Below are 24,523 nucleotides of genomic sequence, written 5' to 3'. Positions count from 1 at the left end.
AAGACTACAAGAAATAAGCTCTGACCTCCCTGATCTGCCTTGTTAGCTGTAGTAGAATTCAATGCTGAACAGCCTGTCATTCCAACAGCTTCAAACTGAGCACCATGCATTAATCATGAATTTTAAATTTTGACTGGCAGAACTGAAAAATTAATTTGTTAAAACAGATGGCAGCCTGTAATTTCATGCCCTGCTTTTGCCTTACCTGCAACATCTGCATGCAGCACCTCCTCTGCAAATTAAGCCTTTCACTCAAAAAAATAATAAACATATTTATAGTCTGATTCACAGTTTTACTGATAGTTTTACTAAAATACTTTCCTTAAATTGTCATAGAAGCAAATCTAGATTTGTTTCTACTAGAGGGACCTCTCATCATGTCAGAATTTTTTACAGTTATATTAATGCCATGTTTTTTATAAGAGAGAGATTCTTAACAAATGATCTATCTTCATTAGGTAAATCCAGATCCAACCTACTGAATGTGTTACCTGTGACATAATACCAACAAGCCTGTATTGTGATTTTTGTTTTAAGTGTTAAAGCTTTAAAGAGATATCCTGCACATAAAATTTCTATTCTTTGAATCTTCTACAGTACCTAGTATTAAAAGAAATAAGTTTCCTAGAACCCTGATTTTAATGTAAACTGTGAGTGATTTTGCTCAAATCTAAACACACTGAATTAATTTCTAAAAGTTTACAGTGAAAACGAGGCTGTGCTTTTAGCTGTGGACTAAGAATTATCTATTTCAGGTAATATAGAACAGGAAACACCTACCATATTTCTGGATCAAGTTTCCTGCTACTGAACTCAATCATATCATATAAACCCATCGTAAACTCAAACTATAAGAACCCAGAAAGCTAGACAATTCAATCAATATCTTTTCTCCATGAAACTCAGGGAGTATGGATTTTCCTTGCTGTTAGTGTGAGAAAATTCACTTTAGAAGCACCTTTTCAGACATATTGGTATACTGTTTTTAACTTTTTGAAGGCTTTTTCCTTTCTAAAGTCACAAACTGTTAATGAATGTGTATTTGCAGCTACCTCTGTATGTGGCAAAATCAAACAATATCCTATCTGAATGGAGGGGAAACTGAGGCATAAACAGTCAGGTCATGCATAAAATCTGTTCTGGAGTTGGTGACCAAACTAGGATCACTGTGGACAGTGACATGGTTTAAATCCTATCCCACATCAGAAGGATTCATACCCAGAGCTCTGGGGGAGGACTCTCTTTATGCTTAGCCTGTTCCTATGCCTAACACACTATGGGAGTTATTGTACCCTTATTCCTTCCTTCTAGTAAGTTAGGGATTAGGGATGTAATCCAAAGTAAAAAAGTTGTGGGTCCAATATTCTCCCTTTTACAAGGAGACTTCAAACTACATTTCCCAAGAATGAGTGTTGTCTAACAAGCCTGAGGTTATTCTAGGACTTCCAGCATTCTCCATCCATCCTTTTGAAGCAGCTTCAGTGTATAGATAAGAAACCCAGATTTTTGAGGGAAGAGATAAAGAGCAAATGTGACTGTGACTCTCCAATTTAGTGACTGCTTTAGGCATAGAAGGAGGCAAGTCCTGGATTCTGTTCCCTGTTTTTTATCCAGTAAATATTTAATCATACCAGTATTTGGTATTTTTTACTTAGTTACTAACAATTAGCAATTCTTTCTTAGAAAATAATAACCAAACACATACAAGTACTCATTTTTAATTTACGAGCAATAAGGCAACATCTCCCACTGAGTACCTCATCTCATTTTATGTTGAAGTTTCTGAACAGAATGTCATTCCATCTTTTAATGTTTAATACCTTTCAGAGAATTAAGAATGGATTTTCCTCTTAGTCATGATTACTAATAAACATATTATTTAGCATATATATATATATCATGCACCAATTTTGATAACCTGTTTATGACAGAGGCCTTATTTTACTAACTATTTTATCTTGCACCTCGGAGAACATTCAGTGACACCATTCACACTCGTGCTAAGAACCAGAAGAAAAGAGGTTTTATGGCCACATGGTCCCTTCCCGTGCATCAAATGTCCACAGCTCCCACCTGCTGAGTCACAGCATTTTGAGGTGCAATGCAGAGAAACCCAAACAGCTTCCTGAAACTTAGAAGTTAACCACAGCTATGGCTACTATGTGATATGGCCACACTGCTTCCAATACCTGATCTGGCTCATTTACAGCTAGCTCTTTGTAATACGCACCATAAATGTGTCCTTATTTGCCACACTAGCTTCTAAAGGGGCTATGTGATAAACCAGAAAGCAGATGCTCATGAGAATGATCTTTAGAAGCTGAAAATATGGAGGTGCTTGGCTAAAATGTCTAAGAGTGCGGTAGTTTCTTGAACATGAGTGCACCTTGACAGATTTATGGTTATAGTCAGAAGAAATGTGTGTTGGGAAGCTGCCCTGCTCCAAAGGCTGCAGGCTCTGGGGCAGAGCTCTGACCCTCTCAGAAGATCATTCTTCTCCCAGCCTCCTCCCCAAAACTGAATCATACAAGCTGTTTGACAAGGCCACGGTTATCCAAGTAAACTACTGTTCTCCCACGTGCCACCCTCTCTGGTACTTCTGTCACAGGTATTTCACCTCTATTATTGTAGCAAGAGGAACACTACCAAAAGGAAGAGGTTAGAATTGAAGTACGTGGGAGTTCAGCTTGAATGACTGCTACAAGATTAGACAGATGCACTTTTGTTTTATTTCATGTTATTATGTGATATGGCAAGTCATAGAAAGAAAAGCAATTAAAGAACAGGAACATTTTGTTCATTTCAGCTACTCTGCTGAAGGAAAGGTTTTTCCTGGATCTTTGCCTTTGTGAATATATTACATCTACCCTGGACTGCGATCCAAACGTTATGAGAAATAACTAATATGCTAAGTTAGGAGAATTGCCTTTTTCATTGTGTAAACAACCTTCAAGCACTGTTTTGCAAAACTTATGCACAAATGCTCTAAAATACCAGGATGCTATTTAATAGACTTAATATTGTTTGTCGTTGATGGAGCCAAGCCAAATGTAAACAGATTAGTTCACTGAAAATCAGGCATTAGGTTTGTCCTCAAAAAAGCATATCATGAGTGCTATTAGCCCCTATGGGAAGAAAGAAAGGACGAGACAAGAAATGAAGGACAACTGCATTCTGGGCAGCTGTAGTGGTCTAAAGACTCTGGCCAGGAGCTCTCAAGCAGAGCTCAGTGTCACACTGACCAACAGCAAGTACTGTAGCGATCAGAAAGGTATTCTGCAACCACAGATAAAATCCCAACAGCTGTTCAAAACAAAAAAATGTAGCTGTCCGTGCCCAATGAAATCTGTGAGCTTCAAGACAACATACTCATGGTGATATTCATGAGAGTCCAAATGACAACGTATAAGCAGACAGAGCTCGTTCAGTCCCTTTTATGTTCCTCATTCATCTGCTGTGCTGCAATATTGCACCCACTGCTGGCCTGTAGCTTTCATTCTCCGAAGTCCTGAGATCTCAGTCCTGCGTAGGCAGAAACTACTAGTGAACTTGAGCCTTTTCTTTTATCATCAAAGTAGAAATGAACCCAGTACGATGTCCTGTGCAGCTATTTATCTAAGGCGTGTTCAGTTTGAGCAAGTGTCCCTAGGATTGGACCTTCGGCTCCCCTCCCTCAGTAAGACACAGGCAAATAGATGCTCCAGCGTTCGAATGGATCCCCAGAGACACAAACTTGGGACAGAAACACCTACAGGCCCAAAGTACACACGGGTATTTTTCATACGCCTACATATTGTAATCCACACCAAGGTGATAGAAGAAACATACAGGCACGGAGGTACACTAAGCATGAAAGAAAAGAATTAAAGAAATAGTAGTATATATATTATCCAAGACCTTTTTTCCATTGTACAGGCATCGTATAAATAATACTCAGAGTTGCTGAATTGTTCCACAATTTTTCTAGCCATGTTTTCACTTTACAATAGCACATAAACTACTCTTAAGCAAATGTATATGGTTAATAGTTATTTAAAACAATTCCTCTACTGCCTGTATTTTTCCCTCACTTCAAAAATCCACTGTCAACTCTCCTCATAAAGCATTACCCTATTAAAGACAGGTGTTACACTCACTGTCAGTAAAAACACAGTTCTAAGAAGTCACAGTAAGAGGATTTTAACTCCTCTAAAAAGAACGTTATGGAAGCAGTTTAAAAAAAGGCCATTGCTGACCAAAACTTATCCATGTTTGTATGATATAAACTTTATAGAAGATTAGCACAAGCATTGTAATATTTCATAACTACCACCATTGTAGAATTAATCAGTGCTAGATTGGTCTATAAACTGAAATTTAGCTCATTAAAGCACAAGATGTAATGAGCATTTTCAGGTAACTACAGACAAGAGCCCTTTTGTTGCAGAATTAGCAACATACTGCTAAAATACAGCTAAGTCACAACTTGGTTATTATACCTTTGCCTATTTTATACCATTCCTTCTAGGTTTAAGCACAAAATCTATTTAAAAATTACAAGCACTTACGTAATCAGACTTCATTACTGCCTTTACTTTAGGTGGTGTACATTCCTAGATTCAAATTAAGGAAGTTGTGCAAGAAATTTTGTTGTCTCTTTCAGCCAATGCCTTTCCCCAACACATGCAAGCAGTTTAATAAACACGGTACTTTATGAGATTAAAGAGCTAGAGATAATCCAGGAAACGGCAAATAAAATAACAGGATTAGGTTATATAGTTAGCTCAGTGGACTGAAATAAATTTAGTTCACTCTGTTGGGCTAAAATGCACGTAAAACCTTTTACTTCCACTAAATCTTCTTCCTGAAAGCTTCTTTACGTTAATATCGTGGTATATCACAAACTGAAAATAACAAAAATAAATACATGTAGGAGAAAAAAAAAATTTTAAAAATAAATTACTTCTGTATTGGTCTACGTATTTGAAAATCTGAGTAGCATTTTCTAATACTCAGACTTGGAATAACGTTTCATGCCTTGTTTACTGGGCTATGGCAGTAAACATTTTTTGTAAATATTTTGATTGATAGCTGCTCTAGAGAGACAATAATGCCTTGTGGAAACAGAAAACTTTGTAACCAAAAAGTCAAAAGAAAACACTTAACTGTCCATGCAATATGCCATTTTGAAATACATACACACAAATATACATAAATACAAGACACATTTTGACGCAACAAATATAAAGGGTTAGTTGATATCTTAATTTAGGAAAGGCAAACTCTTAGCACATCCACCAAGATAAGGATGTCTGCTGCTTTCAGAAGTGGCTTATTTTCTCCAAATTAGTTAAGAAATTTGTTCTTTCCGACTCCCTTCCTGCCTCCTTTGGCTCCCACTGATTTCCCCTTCCTTAATCAAGCTTACAGTGCTTAGACACCAGAAGGCAGTCGTCTTATTAAGACAGAATTCCTACTGATGAATCAATCTATGTATCTAGTATGAAAACTTACATAACTGCTCACCAGTCAGGAAAGTCACATGCATGTACTAAAAGAATCACAAACACATTGAAAAACAACAGAAACTATATCATTTGCTCTGTCATCATTATCAAAAGGCAATAAACATTTACCTGGTTTTAATAAGAATTTTTTAGGTACCATTTAATTTTTAAAAAAAGGCAGAAGACAACAGAAATGCCCATAAATAAATCCATAAACATTCAACAGAGATGTTCAAGGCTATACATCTTGCAAAACTTTGTAACTACGATTAGAAAGCAGCAGATTGGTTATAAAACCATTACTAAAACCAAACATTCTAATCAAGAAATACATTGCCAAACACACAAACATCTGGAGAGTCACAATTACAATTATAAAACTATAACTCTATCCACACTTTCAAGTTAACTTATCAGCACTAAATACAGGATGTATTCTTGTGAATATGCATTCAGCACCAGCGTAATTCCACAAAACAGGATTACTCTTGAGAATAAATAGGCGGCTCCTGTTCGAGATGAGATTTCCACATGTGTATTGTTTAGCAGGTACACAACATTTGGCTCTGTAAACCTGTAGTTTGCCCGTGCTCATATGTTTGGATTCTTGCAAGAATACGTCAGGCCCAAAGCAAGGTCTACACGACAGCTCCCAAGACACCTTAGATCAGCTTAGGTATGTCAAGACTGCAGGGAGTGCTTGGGTCTGCTGAGTGTCTCTCCCAGGTCCTGCTAACAAACACAAACGTCTTGTACCCTTCCCACCAGCTCCTTGTAGCAAAAAGGAGAGGAAAAAACGACCCAGGGCAGCCACTGGAGCACTAGGCACATGGCCTTTCCCAAGAGATGTACCTCCTTTGTACCCTAAAGGAGGCCACTCCAACCCAAAGTGACGCTCCCTGCCTACGGGTGTCTGTCCCTAAGCACACTAGCTGTCGGCAGTGCTAACCCCTCTGCTCCCAGCAGCGATTCCGATGCTCTTCTGGCAGCTTAGTCATCCCAGGGAAAAGGAGGGCAAGGTGTCCTGCCTGTGTCGTGGCACGGCTAGAAAGTTGGGTTGTGTCTTCGAATTGGCCACGACGCTCAAGGGCACACGTGTTGGCAGACCTGCCCAGTTCCCGCTGTGGGTATGGTCAGGTATATGATTATCAACAGATTTGAGGGCAGTAGCCTAAGTCCCCACTCGAGAAGAGATACTTCACAGTCCTGCTGTAGCCCCTAAATGTGCATGGATGGGTGAGAGCCCAACATTTGGCCGGAACATGCTGCATGGCAAGCTAAGGGAGCAGTTGAGAGAAACAAAACACCCTGCATGAACGCAGGTACCACAACCTGAGTCTGCTCCAATAGCTACCAAAGTTAAAAGAAATCTCCACTAAAGCCACATTCCTTCAACTCACTAGTTCTGTCAGTTCTAGTAACTTAGAGTCTTTTATAGATAGATAGGTAGACGAGAACATATTGATTGGTAATATTTATACGACTAATTATATTTATGTATATAAATTTATATAAATTACAAATATAAGAGATCAATATTTATCACTTCTACCATGCGATGCGTGATACAGATAGACTGTTTCCCAAGAGAAGGGAAAGCACACAAAACTGAGATGGCAAGTAGGAAGTTAACAGTGAATTCCTGGAATTTATTTTCATAAATATAGCTCTCAAATACTGTTAATATAATTGCCATTTATTCATGATCTTATTACACAGTGGTTAACAGAGACTTGGGAAATACATAAACTGTGTGTAAATTGCCTTTAATAAAAGCAATTAGACAGTTGAATGAATATTGTTCATTACCACCTATGAGTACAGGGACATCTGGTGGACGATATTGTTATTTTTCTAGGTATTTTCACTAGACATTTTCCTCTAAAACTCCACAGAGGACAAATTCAATTTATTCAATGGCCTACACTTAAGAAATACTGGACATTTTTATATTGCTAAATGACCTTTGACGTGTACACCTTATAATAAACTAATCTTAAATGAGTATTTACTTCACCTGAGATAACTTTTTATTGTCTTTGAGCAGACATTAATTTAGTTCTTTTAGTCACCACTCATGTGGCAAACATGAACCTTTTCAAAGTGATAATATATTTTTTTCTATAATACTTCATCAAAAATGGCAAAATTTAATCTTGGACTTCAAAGTATATTTTCGTCCCGAGTATAAATGGGATTTTCAGAAATCACTTATATCATCATTTAATTCCAGATCTGTAAGTACATGGGTGTACATGCTTCACAATAATCCCCACAGCACCTGGAATCCAGAAGTCCATGGAGCACTGCAAAAGCAAGGCAACCCTATACCAACAGCAGGAATATTCTCTTGTTGGTTTTTCCTAGCTTAACACAAGCAAATAAGCAAATAGGTTTAGAAATACAGTGAACCACAGCAGTTATCTGCCACGAATAAAATAATCAAAAAAACCAACCCAGACCAAAACATCTAACTAAAATCAGAGTTGAGAACACCTGCTGTACTGTCACAATATATGGTGAGATGATGTACATTACAGTTCAAGAAAATGTCTGCATATCCACAATGTTGTCAGAGATCTGGTAACAGAAGGGCCCTGGGCAAAAAAGAAGTATGCACAGCAGAGGGGAAGACTGTCAAGGGAACCAAAGAGAAGTGTCGGCTAAGAAATATGTAAAAATGGAGAGGAAAAGGAGATCAGTAAAATGGTTTGAGGCTACAAGACTAAAGGAAGGAGCAGAAGACAAAGGGGAAAAGAAAGACAAAGGTGAAGGTGACTAAAAACAAAGACAAGCCAAGACCCTGGTAGTAGGCCTGGGATAAGGGGTAGCACTGAAGAGATGCAAAAAGGAGGGTAGAACAGTAGAATATGAGAAGAATGAGAAGGCGTGAGAAGAAGGGATGTGTGCACAGGCAGAAGTGTGCAGGAGAGCAGTGCGGGACTCCGGGAGGAAAGCAGACCTTCACTTCCAGCAGCTATATGGGGACATGATCAAGGAAGATGAACGTGCTATTTAAAGTATTCTTCCAAGTTCGAGTTTATTATGAAAGATTTTGGGTAAGATTAGATATTTTCCCTATCATAGCCTGAAAACCAAACACATGTTAAAAAAAAAGACAAGACAAGGGTTGGATGAGGAAAGGATTAAAGGATTTATACGACTTGCACACAGCAGAGTCAGAGAGGGAGCAGATGAAAGACCAGAATCATCGGGGACTGTTTGAAAGGATGGTAAGACAAATGTCTTAAGTACGCACTACAGACAGGGTATTTGGGGGGCAAGAATTCCAGCAAACTTACTACAGGAATGAAAGACAGAGATAAAAAAGGGTAGAGAATACTGCACAGTAAGCACCAAATGCTTAGCCAAAACAGAAAAGGATGAAAAAAAGGAAGGATGTATGAAAACTGCAGCAATGTTCTTCTGAATCAATGCTTTTGAATATGTTACATGCCTGATTAAACGGAGAGAAATACAAATTTTATACTGGACAACATAAAACATATCAAGCAGTTAGGACTCTTATTCTCATAAGTTTCACATCAATTCACATCAGTAGTATTAGATTGTAAGTCCCAGTAGAAAATACAATTCAGGAAAGAATGAACAATGCAGAAGTAATGTAGTGTAAGTTTGGCTGAAATGATTGTCTGGTTGACATTATGATTTTAACTAAATGACTCCCGATGATATGTGGAGAATTTTTAAAAGGCTTCCATGGGTAATAAGTGATCTTTCCAAACAGAGAATAATGGAGTGTGCTAGATTCACCACACTAAAGTTTTATTCATTCCTTTCTGTTTATGTAACCTGTCTGGTACTGCCTCTGAATATCAACTTCTGCCTTCCCACTTTACCAGATAAAGCACATGGACTGCATGTGGTCTCACCTCCCTGTACAGAAATACTTGTCTGCATTTTTAGTTCATAGTGTTTACTTCAACTGTTTTCTCTAGCAAGGATGCAGAAACTCCCTGCTACCTAGGTTGTATGAGGAACTCAGTATAACCTTATCAGGATAATCTGTGTTGAGACTCGTGCTGACACACTGCCTCCTGATTTTGTGCAGGCTGTTAGCAAAGGAACAGCTAAGAATAGCTTCTTTCTCCAGCTCCTGTCCCCAGAATTTCTTCTCAAAATTGCGGGTCTTATACTGCTGAGAAATAATACATTGCTGATAATCTCACTAGGGGCCAAGCTGCTGAAGACCTGAAGAAGATCAATTTAGTTCAGAATAAGCAACAGATCTGTGGTTAGAGCTTTATACTGGCTATAGGAGATGTCAGCTCAAGTCCCTGATCTGTATATGCTTCAGAATAGGAGCACTGCAAAGCAATTATTGCTTTGTCCTCTGTATGCCACATGATTAATTAAATGACTAGACTTCCAGACAAATCTTTTTCCGCCAACACCACTGATTCCACTCAGTCCAAATAATTAAACAAAAATTGATCTGGAAAGAAGAGCAAAGCATTTCAGTGTCTAAAAGAGACTTGGCCTTCTGGAACTCCCATATATCAAAGGCAAGACCAATCTCAAGTGCACTGAAAACACCCCCTGCATAAGCCTGTCTCAGGTCTATCCTAAAATGTAAACAAAGACACCAAATAACCTGATTTGGATGATTTAACTAATTTCCTTCTTGTGACTCTTGGCTCCCACCAGTATGTGGCAAAAGAGGCGCTGGAACCTGAGTGTCCATTGTAGCTCTATGCCATTGTAGCTCTGGGATCTTGGCCATTTTGTGATGCATGACTCTTATTTCCTCCTTACCTCCCAATTACAGGGTCTAAATAGTTCCATTTGTCGCGGTTTAAGCCCAGCTGGCAACAAAGCACCATGCAGCCGCTTGCTCACTCCTCCTCCCCACTGGGGTGGGGAGGAGAAATTATAATGAAAGGCTCACGGGTCGAGATAAGGACAAGGAGATCACTCACCAATTATGGCCATGGGCAAAATACACTCGACTTGGGGGGAAAAAAAAAAATTTAATTTGTTACCAATCAAATCAGAGTAGGATAATGAGAAATAAAACCAAATCTTAAAAAAACCTTCCCCCACCCTTCCACTCCTTCCCAGGCTCAACTCCACTCCCGATTTTCTCTCCCTCCTCCCCCCAGCAGCACAGGGGGATGGGGAATGGGGATTGGGGTCGGTTCCTCACACCTTGTCTCTGCCGCTCCTTCCTCCTCAGGGGGAGGACTCCTCACTCGTCCCCTGCTCCAGCGTGGGGTCCCTCCCGTGGGAGACAGTCCTTCACGAACTGCTCCAGCGTGGGTCCTTCCCATGGGCTGCAGTCCTTCAGGCACAGCCTGCTCCAGCGTGGGTCCCCCGCGGGGTCCCAAGTCCTGCCAGCAAACCTGCTCCAGTGTGGGCTCCTCTCTCCACAGATCCGCAGGTCCTGCCAGGAGCCTGCTCCAGCATGGGCTTTCCCATGGAGCCACAGCCATCTTCAGGGGCATCCCCCTGCTCCGGCGTGGGGTCCTCCCCGGGCTGCAGGTGGAGATCTGCTCCACCGTGGACCTCCCTGGGCTGCAGGGGGACAGCCTGCCTCACCGTGGTCTTCCCCACGGGCTGCAGGGGAATCTCTGCTCCGGCGCCTGGAGCATCTCCTCCCCTCCTTCTGCACTGACCTGGGGGTCTGCAGGGCTGGGGCTCTCACATTCCAATCCCCAAACTCCGGTGCAGGTTCCCCTTCATAAATCTGTTCTCCCAGAGGCACTACCACTGTCACTGACGGGCTCGGCCTTGGCCAGCGGCGGGTCTGGCTTGGAGCCGGGGGAGCTTCGAGCAGCTTCTCACAGGAGCCGGCCCTGCGGCCCCCTCACCTGCTACCAAAACCTTGCCACGCAAACCCAAAACACCATTTTATCCTAGTTAATTTTTTTTTTACCTCAGAAATTTACGTCAGACCTCAAAATTCTTTTAAAAGGAGCTTTCTTTTCAGGATACCTCTGCCTTGAGTTTTTGACTCAGAAGACTTCATTTCAGTGGTTCTTGATCAGCCTCCTGTACAGCTCAATTGCTACAAGGAATGGGTGATCCACTCCATAACTAATAAGCTGTTAGAGAGCTAGCTGGCAGCTGATGTGATAGCAAAGTGAAGGTACTTTTGTAATGCATCAGCCTCAAAGTAATTTTGAAAGAAGTCCACAATTAGAGACAAGGGTAAGAAAAAGAAAGCCAAAGATAGAGGCAGAGTCAGTCAGCCTCCAGGCAGAATAAGATTTAAGAAAGCAAAGATGTAGCTTATATGTTAAAGTAGACAAGCCAAGAAAATAAATTACTATGTATTGGAGCCAAAGATTACAGTCAATGCCTTTCTATTACAAGTGAAGAAACTACAATAGTAGTAACATGGCCAAGAGAGCAAAGATCAATAGCAGTAGAGCAATGGATAGAGAGGGTTATAACAACATTAAGACAAAGAAAAGCTAGCAGCCTTTGCCAAACTTAGACAGCTGTGTTTGGCAAAGGCTGGGATCACTGGGACTGGCAACACACAAGACATTAATGAGGCCACAGCGATTGAACAGTCCTTTCAAGCAGCAGATATGTATTTCTGAAGTATTTGATTTCTGCAGTGATTGATCAAAAGAGATGAATATGCAGCATGCCAAAAGCACTGGATTCTTCGTTTAAAGTCTCTTACCTTTAATGAAAAGAATTTATAGGGCTGTGCTCATAACAGATCAGGACTGGTCAACTGGCAGCCCATGAGTCAAAGAGGGCACGTAAGGAAATTTTGGCTAGCCCCTAGGAAAGCCTACAGCTGTAAGCCAAGCCAGTTTGACGGTCCGCTGAAAGATAATGGTAGAAAGCAAAAGTGAATTTGATGTGGGCCAAGAGAAAGCATTGCCAACCATTGAACACACCTGGCTGGCCAGCCAAACAAACTGGTAGCATTCAGGAGAAGAAAGTTCAATTACATGAGAAGGAGAGAAAGGGTTTGACTGTGGGTAGGGCAGTTTGGAGCATCTGAGTCTGGCCTAGAAATACGTTCTCTGGCCTAGAAATATAGTCACTGCTCAGCTGCCCTCGGATTTCAGTTTAATGGCACATGAATGTGGAGAGACCAAAGCTGCCCTTAAGCAGTGGTAGCTCAGACTCAGGAGGATACCGCAGCTCAGCGCTGATACTGATGCTCTTCATGTTCTGCAACACATTCCCTGGCATTGGGACTCCAAGGGACTTTTTGATTAGAGACGGCCAGCTCTGTGCATTGATGCTAGGCCTTGGCTAGCAAGCCCTGATAGGCGTGAGCTAACTCTGTGCCCAGTACACCTACATCATGATCTTACTATGTTATATCATTATATTGTTACACTATCAGGGTTTTTTTCATTATCTACAACATCCCTTAGTCCCTCACTTTGAATAATGGAGAATTAATTATAAAAACATCCTACTCTTACCACCTGTACAGAAATAAATTTGATCCTTGAAAATAAGCTGCCTGTCTCTACTTTTTCTTAGCATATTTATCACCACCACAAAGATGTGCTATTCATACTGAATAATATTAGTCAGACTGAATCTTTTATATTTTTAGAACCAATATTGTAAATCCAGTTATTTGTTAAAAAATCTCCTGAAGTATTTTATTAAAACAACCCTGATCATTTTGACATAGACGTGTACCTCTTTGGCAGAGTAAGCTTGTAGCTTAAGTCTCACATTAATTTCAGCGTGTATGTTGTGCTCTCATTTTGTAAGAGTGATGAAAAACATTTGGTTTGGCCATCTTCTTAATGAGATTAGATTCCAGGAGGGAAACTATTAAAGGTGATAAAAAGATATTTTAAATTAGTATGTTTAAATACAAGAAAAGCAAAAAGAAAAAAGCAAAAAAGGTATTTTCTGCAGTGTTCCTTTTTCTCTGCTGGCATGAAGGACTGTGCATAGAATGAACTGCCTAACACAAGTCCTCCAAATCTCTTCCTTTGAAAGAGGAAACAAGTTCACTCACAGTTACTGTAAGAATAGCCATCTTACTTTTGTTACTGTACCATGCAGCCACTTGAAGCATTTGGAATTATTTGAGCAAGACAATACTTAATTCTATAAACACAATAGTATCCCATCAGACTCGCTGAGCAAGTTAAAGTAGAACACTAATAACTTTCATTGACCAGAGGAAGACAGTAATTAAAATAGAAAAAACATGACTAAAGTAGCACTGCTCTGCAAGTATTTTTAATGTATCAGGCCCTCAGCCTTCTAAAATTAATTAATGCTTTAATGAAAGTTGTCTGTTATCTGACTAACAAATCTAGTTTTTCTAATATCCAGCTACCCTGACTTTCAATTAAGACTCAAAGAGCCAGGAACTGATGAGAAGGGACATCATATATGATTTATGGATGTCCTACTTTTGTGTATGGCACATTTATTATTCTACTTAATGCATCCATATGGTTTTCTAATTCATTCATTACTGAAAGCCTCACATTACGGTTATTTCATTAAAGGTTATATCCATTTTCAGGCAGATTCTTAGGAAGCATATTTAAAAATTAAAGCTACAATCAAATTTTTGATTTAGTGTATGGACTTCAAATTATCTAGTTAATTATTGTCCTATTACCTATTTCTAGAGGGGTCAGTTGCTGGGGTTTTTTTTTATAATTTTCTTCATCAACATTCAGTAGCTTTCTTGCTATTCCATTATCTGGGTGGTCTTTTAAATTTGCATTTTATGTTCCCTTGTTCTCCCAACTCCAGTCAATAGTCTCTTGTTCCAACCACAGAAGTATGTATACAGCATGCCAGAGCGGTGTTCCTACAGCTAATTATCACCTTCCCTCCTCCCACCCCAGCCATCCTTTAACAGAGTATTTCTATGAGGGTCAATCTAGAAACACTTAAAACTAAGTTTATGTCACAGTAGGCAATGGACAAAGGGGAGAGGTCTTTAACTAGTGCAGCTATAGTTTAAACAGAAAAAAGTGGAAGAAAGGAAGTGAGTATTTTTAATATTCAAGTTAATTTCTATTGCCTGTATGCACTTTTACTGTGGCTAATTAGGCAGAGCCACAGCACTCTGTAGCACCATTCCAGAGAAAGCCTATGAGAGAGGTTTTGGTGACAACGTCTGCTTCATGCTTATTTTTCATTATCACCTTAAGACAAGAAATATAATTTCTATACTGGTTTAGTTTTACTTTGCCTGAAGAATGCAAAGGCTCTAGGAGTGCAATATTTAAGGTCATTCTTCCACTAACCTAAAACATTTGTGTTTTAATGACCTGTCAGCTCAGAAGACTGCACTACTATAGAACTACATGGTACAGTACCTGAAATTAAACTGTTATAATGTGAAATAATTTTTATTACATAAAATTGAAATATCGTGTCTATTTGTAAAGGTAAGCCTCCAGAGCTGTGTTCTTAATTAGACAATACATTATGTGTTGCACAAAGAAAGCATATCAGCAGCTCTAAGTGTTGCCAGAACACCACAGGACTGTAACTGAAGTGATCCTTATTTCTTTCAGTGCCTTTTCAAAAAGGAAACAAGATTACTAGTACAATTAGTACCAGCAAAAAGATGACCTCTTATTCTAAAAACACCAACAGGAAAATGGGCAAAAAATGAAATTGAATTCAATCAATGACATTGTGTAAATCAAGCAAAATTTACTTTAGCATACTGTAAATATAAAAATCTTGATTTATACTGTCATTGATTTCTATGCTACAGTGTATTACACAATGAGCATTCCCAAGGAGAATGCATATCCTCAGCCAAATCTGTACAAAGTAGGCATTCCACTATTATTCTCCAACAGTTAATAAAGGCTGAAATGTAAATCTGTTTCAATTCATGTTTAAATAAACATAGATATAACATAAGCAGTCAACCACTCTCCTGCACTATTCAATGCTATTATATTAGCACTCTTGATATATACCCCCAACACTTTTCATGATGCTTCGACCACATACTCAATTCAAAGCACTATATCCGCTAAAAGTATTTTCCACCAGTTTATTGTGGTGCAGAGCCAAACAAGAATTAGCTCCATTACAAATTGTCAGTCATGACTGACCTTCAAAGGAAGGACAGCAGAACATTACTTAAATGCTTTTAGCAACAACAACAAAAGACAGACAAAGACTTTGCACCTCTCTGCTTACCTCCCTGGGTTATCTCCCTTTCCATGAACCATTTCAATACTGAGGTGACTGAAAACACATCATTCAGTTGACAGCTATGCGATCACTTTCAAACTCCAATATCCTGCCAGCCTGTGCATTTCGTTTCAGAATTCAATATTTATTTTTTGCAAAAGAGATGCCAAAGTGCAGTAATACTTGATCTATGAAGCATTTTAAAAAGTCTGTTCAAAAGATCCTCTTCTGCTCCCTAATAATGTTTGTCTGATTCAAAATATCACTGTGTTTTAAAAATATCACGTTAATGTAGCGATGATATCAAAAAATATTATTTTTCTTTTTCAAAAGCAGTTTTTATAAGGCTTAATATTTAAGGGGTTACATAGAACACATTATGAACCATCTATTGAGGAACTTTATAGAAGCTGTCACTTTTCCTAACAATGATGTCAGAAGTGAAGAACCAAAAGCATTATTCCAGAGGCTGAACTGCCAGGTCCAACAAAACATTGACTGATAAAGAAACACATGCTGTCTTGCTGTCTTTTTATCTGAGTGCCCTTTATCTGCCTTTTAAATGTTACTGTAGGGGACTTGGGTTTTCACAAAGATAGCTCTCTGAGGGTGCTAAAAAAATAATTAAAAAAAAAAGACAAAAAAGGGCTTCTTCAGTCTTTATTCCTGACCGTTATCAACACAACGCATAGATTTATTGTGATTTGTTTATTTGTGGGTCTCATGACCCCAGTAGGGCCATTTTGTTCATTTATGATTTTGGACGTCAAGCGTGTGTGATTCCAGTGATGGCACCTGGAACTCTGCGTGCCAGGAAACTTCTCCTTTTCCTTAGTCAAATTCAGGCAGTAATAGGTTTCAGCTCACTTGTAAAAGGAAAACAGAACATTGATAGTGGTATAGCAATCTCCTGAACACCTGCTGAAATACAAGCCTGCCTGTACTGTTCAGGGTCATGGAGTCAGTGCAGTTCCAACCGGTAAGGAGTGCAAGGCGACCTCCAAAGCCGAATGCTGAAACACCCAAAGTGCAGTTTGGGCATTGTCATAAAGCCGAACAAAGAGCAGGGACAGAAAACCCACTGTTGTCTAAATCTCTGGGTCTTTTCTCCTGGAATTCAGTACAGCATGGCACAGAAATGGTAGAGAAGTCTACTTCAATCACAGGAATAAATAGGGCCATGTAAGTAATAAGGAGGCAGCAGGGGGCTTGTTTGTTTGTTTGTTTGTGGGTCTTTTCCCTGTTTTGGAGACCAAATCAAAACACATACAAGAAATTTGTACTGGATCAGCCCAAGATCAGCACTTCTCTGAATTTTCAGTTGGCTGAAACGATGTGTTCTGGGTTAAACAAATCATTTCATCTGTGAGTATGAGATAAGTGGTACTCTGTACCCTTTAGCTCAGTGACTAGATCATGTGAAATAAGAAAGACTCAGGTTCAGTTTTCTCCTCTACCCCCTTTAGAGCAAGGCTTGGAGCCAGGTCTCCCACATTTGGGCATACAGCCTCTCTCTCACATTTCAGTTCCCCTGCACCTCTGAGATATCTTGAAAATGCTTAAGCAGAAGTTAAGATCTTTGATTTGGCTGCAACTGTGGCTGAATTCAATCCAATTTCATGGAAAATCTCTGTTTTGCAAAAAAATAAAAAAATTATCAATTAATAAAGATTTTCCTGGAGGACAAAACCCAACAACTCGAAGAACGGAAAAACATCGGCAGATTCCGTTCTGCTACACACAGGTATCTACTTTATAGCTGGGACTGGTGAGGAATATAGGAATGTACAGCTGAAAGAAGTATGGAACAGCCGACACTTACCTTCTTACAGATGAACCGCACAATGCTAACTGTCAATGAAACTTTAGGCTTTAGCTTAAAAACATATAAAATGCCTGCTCCTGAAATCCAGTTTTCATTTAAACTGTGCAGCTTATGAAGAAAACTAAATTACTTCAAGAAACATCTTCCCTTCACTAAAAAATGCAGGAAAAGGAAAACTTTGTGACCAAAGAGGATCTAGGCAATTTGTGAAAGACATGACTAGCTTTTTTGCAAGTTTAAAATCCCACTGAACGTTACAAAAAATAACCCCAAAGTTGCCAGCAGTAAGCTAATCAATTAAAGCACTGGGCTGCTGAATATCCCACTAACATTCTTTCAACATTTTGCAAGTCAGATGACAAAAAAGTGCCTTAAGGAGGTTTTAGTGCATGTTACAACCTAATGCAATCTTTCCTGTTTTCCACAAAGACCGACAGCAAACACAGTACTATGATAATGGTTCAGCATGCAATTATCCCTGCTGAAGTGCACAGAAGGAAGCAGAAAGCAAATGAGGCCAACTAATGCAGACTCTCTAGATTTCTTTGTGCAAACAAAATCTAGAATGACAGAGCTGTAGGCTACTAGGTCTATTGGCAAGGCTTACTGCACATGTTATGTCTAGTATAATTACTTAAGAAAGGATTAAGATAATGGTGAGCATCAATCTCTTATTAGAAGGTGGACTTGAGTCTAGAAGCCAAATACTGTGAAGACCTGATGTCCGGGGTCATGATGTAAAGTGTAAAGGGACACAACAGTGATTATAACAATCACACTAAGGGTACTGACTGATATTGCCCACTGTTGTAACGCGTGACTAACATTTAGAGCTTGTTAGCAATTTAGCACTGTAATTATAATAAGGTCTTAAAACTTCACTGTCTATGAACATGGCACTTGTCCTCTGTTGTTCCAAGCACAAGATGAACACATGACCTGGAAACGGAGAGGACACAGTTGATACCTTACTGGATTTTGAGATCTTACTCCTCAGAAGGCTCCTTTGAGAAGTCACTGCAGAGACATGATTTATGCCTCCTCTGCCTGACCCAGTGCCAGTCCCTCTCTTAGGTCAGCAATAACAGATGTTAAGTGACAAAAAGTGACATCTGACTTTTTGTTACGTTTCATAGACAGTTAGCTTGGCTGTTAGCCCCAGCACTGGTTGACCTGCCACTTTATGGACTACTTGTTCTCCTCACTCATAACATATTTTTTGCCTTATGCTCACCCCATTTTGTAGCTTAATATACTTTCAAAAGTATTTTGACCACCTCTTCATAAGGCCTACAGAGGGAGTGAGCTTCGGGAACTTTTACTGAATGGGAGGAGTAGGATACAGAGAGCCCTCCGAGTCACAGCACCAAGCTGCGTGTGGTCTTTCTGTGCCCCTGAAGGTAAATGGCCTTTGGATTCGGAACCTGACAGACTCAAGGCTGAGACCCCAGGTTCATGCTGTATTCAAAAAGCAGCTCCTTAGTCACTTCTGTTATTACAACATAGTATAACTACATCTAGCTATAGATAGAACTACATATACATACATCTACATCTATCCCAGTGATAATTAGGACTTTACTGTACAGGCTGTAATAGGAAGATAAAATTACCATTTTGAATAACTTCCAAACTAACTGTAGTGTAACGTATCACGCAACACATGATGGAAGGCAGACGGTGCATGAGCAACAACAAACCACTTGCTTCAGAAACCCTGCCTGTTCTGTTGCAAGAACATCCCCAGCCTTATCTATTCCTCTCCCCTCCTCTCCCTTCCAAATGAAGAATGACTTTTGGTCTGTTGCCTAAAAGCAATCCTAAATTTCTGGTCTAATGGATCACTCTCAGCCATCAAAGTTTCTCACAGACTTCTATGCATTTTTATCAGACTGAGACAGAAACATTTAAATAGAACTTTACAGATTGTTCACCACGGCTTTACTGGGCCAGTTAACTGGGTGGATGCCGTGCCAGCAGACGCTGCCACAGTATTTGAAAGACAGAAAAGTTCCTAACAAAGAGAACTGAAAAAAAGGAAGAGACTTTATCTTATATCAAGGCAAGGTATTCAACATCAGGGAAAAGACTAGTAAGAGATTATGGGAAAACAGTCAGTCAGTGGAGTGGACAGCTGGGGAAAGTTGGAACAGGTTACTAGTGAAAAAACATAAGAACATCTTATTGGGATTCCCAGAAGGCCATTTACCTTCTGGTACACAGAAATATCACACGCAGCTTGGTGCTGTGACTCAGAAGGCTCTCTGTATCCTACTCCTCTAATTCAGTAGAACTCTATGACTTGAAAAAGAGGGCATCTCATATTACCAAAATACCAGTGAGAAAAAACATGCATTTTTCATTTAAAGAAAAGTAAAAAGCAAATTCCACAGACATTGTTCCATTTCTATGAAGAGAAAACTATATTAAATGTCTACACAAAAATGTACCTATAGGGAAAACATTTTTTTTCACTGATAATGATCGGAAGGATTGGATGCCCCCACCTTTTTATCAAGCCCTCCTCATGCAGTTCTTCTTATGGCACTCTAACAAAGCCAGTCAGTAGAGACAATTTCAGCGTTCAGAAGAAAGGGTGTTTTGTAGTCTGGTTCCCTTTGGCTGATCTTTAAAAGGAAAAAAGCAAGTCTTGCACCAAAAGTAAGTCTTGAGTGGATACATGAAGGAGGAGAGGGTAGGACATCCTGTGTGATACTAGAGGAACTTAGAGATGACATTCCATGTGGAAGGCATGGCTTCACAGAAAGTACAAGGAATTAGAAAAATAGACATTTCCAGCTGAGAAAAAAGTGGTAGGAATAATGAAATAAAATATAGGAACAAATAAGGTAGATGAGTTCTGGGCCTTGACACTGGTAATTAAACCTGATGCATCAGGAAATGGGGAACTGATGGAAGAATAAACTTATACGTGTAAGGCCATGTCAGTAACCAAGAAAAAGATGCATCTTTAAGTATGTAATATGAGCAAAGTTAGACAAGAGGATGTAGCAGTATTTGTGGGATGAATTTGACATAAGTGTAAAAGCAGTTCTGCTGTGGTTTCACAGCCTCATGGTTTTCAGCTACCCAAAGCCACCCAGAAGCAGCCCATCTACTTGAACTGTGCCTAGATTTGGAAAGGTTTTCCACATTATTTCAATATAAAATGTGCTGTTTAAGATGGGATCAGCTCCAGATTAAGATGGCACTAAATGTACATGTCTGTGTGCATGTATGAATTTATATAAATATGTAGGTAGTCAGCGCACAGTTGGTGCTTAAGAACCCACTGTCATCAGTAGAAATCTTGCCACCACAGCCATTTGGGATTAGGGAGAGACTCAGCTCACCCTGAAGCAGACACCAAGGCTACGTTCTACTAGTAGATTAAATGCATCTGGTACCGCTCTCTGGCAGTGAGAAAACTGATGTGGAAATAGCCCGTGTCAGTCCTAATCTCCAAAACAGGATGATCACATCGAGTCTGACTATTGGATATGGTCCCTCACCTGTATTAACTCCCTAATAATCCAGAAATTGTTTAGAAAAGTGCTAGATAGCTTAATAGACTACCAATAGGCTAGATTTCCACTGCCTATACTGAAGCCTGAATACCTAGTTCACATGTGGATATCTACTTACAGATACATACATTCCTGTGCTTTACTCTTCTGCTGAATCCTCTCTCAAAGCAGTAGCACCTGAAGCTCTTCCTTGTGCTCTTCAGTGTGCTTGAAGGTAGATGGTTCAAACACTGGTGACAAAATAAACGTAATGGTATGGCAGAGCTATAGCTCTGAGGTGTTCAGCCTTACACAAAATGCCACGGTAAAGGCGAAGAGAAGCTCTGTATGGCTGGCTGTGAATCTTACGTCCTACTGACATTAGTTGAGAGAAACTCTAATTAAATCAACTCAGTTCAGTAACACTCATGTAAACCAAACAAAACTGAAGAGATGCACTGAATTTTAGGTTACTGCACAGTGCAGTGACCTTTCTAAGCAACAGAAGGACACAGATTTTCACATTTATACAAGAAGGTATATAGTAATAGCGAGGTGTGAAAGGGAAAGTCTTGATATATTGAGCAAGTTTATTACCTTTACATTTCTGAAACACTTCACAGGCTACAAGTGAAAAAAGCATCTGAGGAGCTTGGTCCAATCTTAGTACAACACACTTGTGTGCCTGAGCGATCCTCTGGACAGACCAAACTATATCAGGTTACAAGGGATGATGCTTTAGCACCTCCACGAGGTGATACTTTAGACCTAGTCTGAGCTGTAACCTTTACTACAAGTCCTTCTGCTTCTCTCTCAAGTTCAGCCCTAACTATATATATGAATGTATGTTTGGGTTTTTTAACAAGTGTGTTAGACAGGAACAGTTTTAATCATAAGTGGTTATCCACAGACTATTTCTACTTTCCATGTACTGCCTAGAGCCTGGTGGTGCTCAGATTCAGTATTGGAAAGACTTGGAATAAACACAAATAAACATTTGGAGAACTTGTTCATTTCACTACTAACTCTCTAATATGTTCAATGAGTGTATAGTTTCTGCGATCCAGAATAAACCCATACAAATAGAAAACTCTCAAGCGTTACAAAAAACTATGTAATTCTGTATGTTAACCAAGCAATTTTCAAATAAGTTGGTCTCACGTCATTTAGCCAGGCAGCTAAACAGAACATATGGGTAAGCACTAAGGCAGTTACAGAACACTCAAAATGCTTCTAAGAGCTCTGGATTGTCCTCACTTCCCTCAACAAACAATGTGCATTGAACACACACACACACACACAAAAAAAAAAAAACCCAACAGGAACTTAATACTAGGTAACGTGATGGAAAGCCTTCACTTACATAAAACTCGCCCCCAGAAAATAAATCCCTCCTCTTCCTCCCTTAGGCAAACAAGCACTACAATTCCCCCCATGTTCAGTAAAATTACTTCTTAACATGCATTCTTTATTGATAGTCACAAAACATCACTTTTTGACACAATACCTGCAGAATTCTTGGCTTCAGAGCACTCTGCTGTGCATTGGCAACATTTTCCTTGTCAGATGGTCTAGTCCTTAGCACAAAATGTAACCTTATAATAGTTCTACATTAGGCATCCATTCACCCTACCTTTCCACCTCGATCATGGAGAAAATGGACCTCAAGTCACTGAAATTAGATTGAATTCAGTTTCCTCCCCTCTGCAGAGCCGCAACACCGTTGATTTATTTTAAAAAATAACCCCCGTCGCTGGCTTTCATACTAAATCACAATGTGCGCTAGTCATGTAACTGGATTACAGGAAGCATTAACACTAGCAATTGCCCTTTCAAGTTGAGCAACCAACAACATTGCTAAAGGCTGGAACAAAAAGGGTCAGCCAGGGCAAAACAACAAATGTTGCCGCTTGCCCTATACGATAAAAATCAAAAAGGAGCAACAAGCAGTAAGTGCTAGTTCGAAACAAAGAGGGAGCGATATACGTGCATTCAAACCAGAACAGACTCCCTTCGCAATGACATTAACGTTACAATCTACTTCAGGTGACATTCAAGAGGGAGAAACAAAATGTCGAAGTGCAGAGACCTGGAAGGAGCAGGGCTGTGCTTGGATTACGGCAGCCACCCTGCTGTGGGACAGCTGCCCTTTGGAGGAAGACACCTTCAACATTTCTTAGGGTGGGATTACTCCAATGAGCGGTCTGACTCCCAGCACTTCGGCTTGAAAACATACGCTTCCCCAAAGGCTTCTTCTGAAAGGATGATATTAAAAACAAACCAAAACCACTGTCCTTCAACACATCCAGAGATAGCTGAAGATCCCAAGCAACAAACAGCTTTCATGTCATGATTAGCTCATGCTGTTATGCCCCCCCTTAAAGCACATATGGTTCTCAGCCAGAACAGAAGGCTTCAGAGCAGCAGCTCCATCCTAGAAACGCAGCAGCAAAGCTTCAGACCGAGGTCACTTAATGAGAACTTAATGTAGATTTAATAGATCTTTTTTTATCTGATTGCCAATTGAAAATCTGCCTCATTTAGCTTTTAATGCAGGCACAGAGCCAGTCAGCTAAAATCAGGGTAGCCCCAGAATATTTTGCAGTATTCTTCCATTGCAAGTTGAGGAATGCTGGGCTCCAAAAGTGTGCAAAGCTCTACTAAAATAACATGCCATAGGTAACAGTGTCATTTAATGAAAAAAATGAGGGGCCATGCTTATTCTGAGTTCCTTGCACTAGCAGAAAGGTTTCACCTTCACAGGAGGTGAAATAATGCTTGCTATGGAAAAAAGAGAGCAGGTACCTTTACTATGGAGTTGGCCCTGCTGGCTTAGGCTAGCTTGGGGCATAGGTGTATCCAGCTTGCTTGGCATCTCCTCCTCCTGATCAATACCATTCAGTATTGGGACTCTGTACAGCTGGCATGTCCCCAGTGAAGCAAGGCTGTCAGTACCTTATTTTGGTCTGATATGGACACTTACATACAACTGAATCTAGTCCACTGACTATGCTAGCCATCTAATCTCAAATTAGGAGGTCTTGTTCATGTAGGATGCAAAAAGTCCAGGGTATGGTTTTTTGAGCCTAGTTCCCCGATAGTATTTTTTAACTGTTAAAACTTTAATGTTAGACTAATAAAATTACAACCCTTTTTTTTTTCTAATTATTCTTGTCTGTGTCACTAGCCTTTATTGCATTTGGTGCATTCACGAGGGCAGATCTCTGGAGATACAAACAGTACAAGGAATTCATATGCGATTCTGAAACACTTTGTGTGCTAACGTGCCCTAGTGTTGCATGTTCTATCCTCTTCCTTGTTTGTAAAGGCCCTTCTCTTTTAATCTAGCACCTTCTGTACAGAGTAATTTACAGAATTAGGCAAATAGCTGCTGACTGTAATTAGTCACATTGTTTCACTTTAATCTTTATTAGTTCACTCTAATGAGTACATGAGCCATTCTGAATGGTTGTTCTTCCCTCCAGGAAGGAGAAGGATGAGCCCAACGCTCTTCTCCATAATCAAGCAGGGCTACCTGTGCACCAGGGTGAGGCAGAGCAGTGTCTGTG

The 24,523-nt window shown here is 39.8% G+C and overlaps 1 protein-coding gene across 4 annotated transcripts in view; it reads right to left on the bottom strand.

Annotated features, from left to right (window-relative positions):
* The window catches only part of PTPRR (protein tyrosine phosphatase receptor type R), a 154,580-nt gene that overhangs the window by 114,425 nt on the left and 15,632 nt on the right, over positions 1–24,523 (bottom strand). For 2 of the 4 annotated variants that reach the window (XM_052774619.1, XM_052774618.1), the window contains exon 1: positions 4,548–4,660. The exons of the other annotated variants lie outside the window; for them this stretch is intronic. Coding sequence is in view for 1 of the 2 variants with exons in the window: in XM_052774618.1 (XP_052630578.1) it covers positions 4,548–4,562 (15 nt within the window). In the remaining variant the exon portion in view is untranslated. Of the gene's footprint in view, positions 1–4,547; positions 4,661–24,523 lie in introns of those variants that run through there. 4 annotated transcript variants of the gene reach the window in all.

Source organism: Harpia harpyja, chromosome 23, assembly GCF_026419915.1.
Source record: "Harpia harpyja isolate bHarHar1 chromosome 23, bHarHar1 primary haplotype, whole genome shotgun sequence".
NCBI lineage: Eukaryota > Metazoa > Chordata > Aves > Accipitriformes > Accipitridae > Harpia > Harpia harpyja.
Note: the sequence above shows the minus strand (reverse complement) of the source record. Positions and strands in the feature narration are given on the sequence as shown.